General features: G+C 47.7%; 1 protein-coding gene across 1 annotated transcript; it reads left to right on the top strand.

The window, feature by feature from the left end:
• The first annotated feature begins 1,191 nt into the window (after window positions 1-1,191).
• Window positions 1,192-4,499, top strand: LOC135570178 (transcription factor SOX-10-like). The gene is made up of 4 exons (XM_065016274.1): window positions 1,192-1,382; window positions 2,098-2,772; window positions 3,149-3,420; window positions 3,540-4,499. The coding sequence occupies exons 2-4, from the start codon at window positions 2,333-2,335 to the stop codon at window positions 4,373-4,375; spliced, it is 1,548 nt and encodes a 515-aa protein (XP_064872346.1). The 5' UTR covers window positions 1,192-1,382; window positions 2,098-2,332; the 3' UTR covers window positions 4,376-4,499.
• Window positions 4,500-4,758: the final 259 nt, after the last annotated feature.

Below are 4,758 nucleotides of genomic sequence, written 5' to 3'. Positions count from 1 at the left end.
AAGTATCAAAAGTCAAAGTAAAGGTATAAATAATTTCACATTCCTTATATTAAGTTACGATTCTTGTTTTTTTATTTCTGGATAGCCAGGGGAACACGCCAACAGTTCATTTACAAACAAATAATTTGTGTTTAGTGAGTCCTCCAGAGGCAGTATGGGATGACCAGGGATGTTCTCTGTTTAGTGAGTCCTCCAGAGGCAGTATGGGATGACCAGGGATGTTCTCTGTTTCGTGAGTCCTCCAGATCAGAGGCAGTATGGGATGACCAGGGATGTTCTCTGTTTAGTGAGTCCTCCAGATCAGAGGCAGTAGGGATGACCAGGGATGTTCTCTGTTTCGCGAGTCCTCCAGATCAGAGGCAGTATGGGATGACCAGGGATGTTCTCTGTTTAGTGAGTCCTCCAGATCAGAGGCAGTAGGGATGACCAGGGATGTTCTCTGTTTCGCGAGTCCTCCAGATCAGAGGCAGTATGGGATGACCAGGGATGTTCTCTTGATAAGTGTGTGAATTGGACCATGTTCCTGTCCTGCTAACCATTCGAAATGTGAAGAGTACTTTTGGGTTTCAGGGAAATGTATGGAGTAAAAAGTACATTATTTTCTTTAGAATGTAGTAAAAGTAAAAGTTGTAAAAAAATATAAATAGTAAAGTAAGGTACAGATACCCCAAAAAAATTATTAAGTAGTACTTTTAATTATTTTTAGGCCATAGACCTAATTATTTCATTATTAATTTCCTGTGGTTAACGATGACCTAGATATAAGTAACATATTCACTGAATCAAATAGGGCCTCACCAACTGTATAATGACGTTATAATGAATATAACGACGTTATGTATTTGAATCCCTTGGAGATTTTTCGTGAAATGTAGTGTACTTTGACCACAAATGTATTATCATGATTGTTTGTTTATTTATTCAATATAACATGTCAACACATCAAACAAAGCGGCCCTTATTTGGTTCCTAAATAGAGCCAGTGTAAAGTCACTTAAGCCACTCTGATGTAAAATCTCACCTCCTTTCATTGGAAATATTAGTGGTGACGGACGGACAGGCAATAACAGTAACCCCGTCGTCCAGTAAGAAAGCCGGAGAATATTAAATGACCAATAGGCGTCCGGCGTGTGCGCAAGAGGGTGGCGTCGACTCAGTGTTGGAATGCTGCCTCTCAGAATGTTTTCCACTTTCAATCACTTTTTTTTCTCTCTTTCCTTCTCACAACGGCGCTCTTTAAGCTCCGGTGCGCGATACAGAGCGGCCATTCATTGAAGGGCAAACCAAACGAGGGGGCAGGGGACAGGGCGAGCGTCACACTGGTGGACAGGGGAACGCACGAACTCCCGTGTTGAACGGGCGACCTCCTAAACTCTGCATTGGTAAGTTTTGTAACTTTATTTTCCATATGAACATAAAATAGATTTGTTTACGCTTTTGGGTGGAATTTCAGAAATATCCAAAATCTTATTAGCTAAGAGGTTTTTTAAATTCCCAAGATGATGTTGGGCTGAATTTTACGGGCTTTTCCAGCTTTAGCCTTAAAACAGGATTAAAACAGTAACATACAAATTCCCAGAATTATTTAAAGATAAGTACTAAAACATTTATGATGTCAGTTTTTAATGTTCAGTTTTCTTCATGAACCTTGTTTCTTTGGAAAACAGAGCATCTTGGGTGAAGCAAACCCTCCTATGATTAGCCTGTAATGGCATATGGACTGATATAAAATGACAAGAACCGGTGAAGAAGAAGTTGGTCCTCTTATTATGTAGCCTAGAAATTGGTTCCAGTGGACATATATTAACCTATCATTCGTTATATTTTGTGGCCTAACATAACTGTCAACAAGAAAACATTGTATGAATGTATTTCTGTTCGTCTCAGAGCTAACGGTCATTTCTAGGCCTACCATTGTAATGGGCCATATTCCACTGGGAATAGACGTCGAATTGACGTCTGTTCCCACCGGCTACAGTCTCTGCTTAGGTCTATAAAAAAACATGTGAAAAAGTTATCAAATGGGTCTGACCTCATTGCCCAATGTAAAATTTGTTAATTGCCTAATGTTGTTCTATTCTATATTATTAATTTCAGGCGACATCGGTGGAAGTGAATGGGAAGTGCAAAGGACAGGATTTGGGTACATTCGATTACGCACGAGTAGGCTATGGGTTTACGCGTGGCATATAGGAATAATTCCATATAAAGGAGCGAGTCCGGAGCACATCTCTCAGCTGTAGCTTAAAGTTTTGCATTCTCTGAACAAATTTACCAAATTTTCCTGCAAGGATATTTTTTGTTGCCAATCGATAATAGCCTATACATTAAAATGTCTGGAGAGGAGCACAGTCTATCCGAGGCAGAGTTGAGTCCCGGGGGCTCAGATGATGGTCACTCTCTGTCACCGGCACACTCCGGGGCCACCGGCGGCCGGGACTCCCCGCTCATCGGTCCGTCGCAGCAACTGACTGGGCTTTCTGGCGCAGATGGCGGCGGAGAGGACGGTGGACTAGTACCCAAGTCAGAGGTGGATATGGACCGGTTCCCCATCGGCATCCGCGAGGCGGTCAGCCAGGTGCTGGACGGATACGACTGGACGCTCGTGCCCATGCCCGTGCGCGTAAACAACGGGAACAAGAGCAAGCCGCACGTGAAGAGGCCGATGAACGCCTTCATGGTGTGGGCGCAGGCCGCGCGCCGTAAACTGGCGGACCAGTACCCTCACCTGCACAACGCGGAGCTCAGCAAGACACTCGGCAAACTTTGGAGGTGGGCATTGAAATTAATAGGCCTACGTGGAAATGTATAATCTACAGGCTACCTGTAGGCCTTGTTGGCGTTTGTGTGCAATTGGAGCATGACTCATGCATAAAGTCCTACTTACTTCAGATACATTTCCTTCCCGTATTTTAAAAATATGTTTCTGAAATTAAAGGCACTATATTATATAACCATTAAAGTTAACTAGCAGAAACACTTATCCAGAGCAACTAGATGCCTTTAAATGCCTTGGTAAAGGGCACATTGACAGATTATTCACCTAGTCAGCATTGGGATTCAAACAAGTGACTTCTCAGTTACTGGACCAACCCTCTTAACCACTAGGCTACCTGCTGCCCTGCCATGACCATGTTTTGTCCCACAGGCTCCTGAATGAGAGTGACAAGAGGCCTTTCATTGAGGAGGCGGAGCGACTGCGGAAACAACATAAGAAGGACTACCCAGAGTACAAGTACCAGCCCCGCAGACGCAAGAACGGCAAGCTGGGGACCAATGGTGAGGGAGGGGAGGGAGCAGAGGGGGAGGGCAGCCACGCCCAGTCCCATTACAAGGCCCTCCACCTGGATGTGCACAGTACAGGGGCTGGGTCCCCCATGGCCGACCTCCACCACCATCATCACCACCCCCTGCAGGTGAGTTCAGCTTTATTGGTTAATGAATTTACCCAATACTATGAGTAAGTCCTACTTCAACAAGCTACGGCAAACAATAGGCCACCTGGAACCACACGGCCTTCTGTAACCTGAGAGAACAAGAAGGAAACAGAACTACCATTCCAAATGGTTCACTTCTATTGCTTTTCCTTCCAGGTCAGGGTCACAGCCCGCCAACACCCCCCACCACCCCAAAGACAGAGCTCCAGTCTGGAAAGATGACGGAGGGGAAGAGGGAGGGCGGAGGTGGCTCAGGGTCCTCCCGTGGAGGAGGCCTGGGGGTAGGAGCAGAGGGGGCCTCCGGGGGCCATTCATCAGCGGGCGGGAAACCCCACATCGACTTCTGCACCATGGACATCGGCGAGATCAGCCACGACGTGATGGCCAACATCGAGCCCTTCGACGTCAACGAGTTTGACCAGTACCTGCCGCCCAACGGGCACCCGGGGGTCGGCCAGGGCGGCGCTGCCACATCAAGCTCCTCCGCTACATCCTACGCCTACGCCCTCGCCGCCGCCAGCGGTCACTCAGCCGCCTGGCTCTCCAAGCAGCATCAGCATCAACAGCCCTCCCCCTCTGCCTCAGACGCCACCAAGGCCCAGATCAAGAGTGAGTCCGGGGCCGGGAGCCACTACGCAGAGACTTCCTCCTCTTCGTCAGGAACCCACGTCACCTACACCCCCCTCAGCCTCCCCCACTACGGATCAGCCTTCCCCTCGCTGCCCTCCAGGGCCCAGTTTGAGTACGGGGAGCACCAGGCTCCGGGGCCGTACTACGCCCACTCCAGCCAGGCCCCGGGGCTGTACTCAGCCTTCTCCTACATGGGGCCCAGCCAGAGGCCCCTCTACACTACCATCACTGACCCCTCCAGCGTGGCCCAGTCTCACAGTCCTACACATTGGGAGCAGCCTGTCTATACCACCCTGTCACGGCCATGAGAGACTGAGATGCATGGGATTGGATGTGTGTGTGTGTGTGTGTGTCTCTACACCACCTTCTCACGACCCTGAGAAAGGGATAAAGAAAGACAAAGATTGGAAGAGTGGCTACTGAATAAATGTGTGTGTGGTGTGTGTGTGTGTGTGTGTGTGTGTGTGTGTGTGTGTGTGTGTGTGTGTGTGTGTGTGTGTGTGTGTGTGTGTGTGTGTGTGTGTGTGGCAGGTTAACAAAGGATGGATATCTTACTGATGTTGTATTGGGATTCATTGGGACTTGACAGTGTATCTCTATCCATGGAGTCCTTATATTTTACTGTACAGTATATTTTCTATCACAGCCAATGGTCAATAGCCAATCAGAATAAACCTTTAACCAATGTGTG

The sequence above is a fragment of the Oncorhynchus nerka genome, unplaced genomic scaffold (assembly GCF_034236695.1).
Source record: "Oncorhynchus nerka isolate Pitt River unplaced genomic scaffold, Oner_Uvic_2.0 unplaced_scaffold_1065, whole genome shotgun sequence".
NCBI classification, from domain to species: domain Eukaryota; kingdom Metazoa; phylum Chordata; class Actinopteri; order Salmoniformes; family Salmonidae; genus Oncorhynchus; species Oncorhynchus nerka.
Note: the sequence above shows the minus strand (reverse complement) of the source record. Positions and strands in the feature narration are given on the sequence as shown.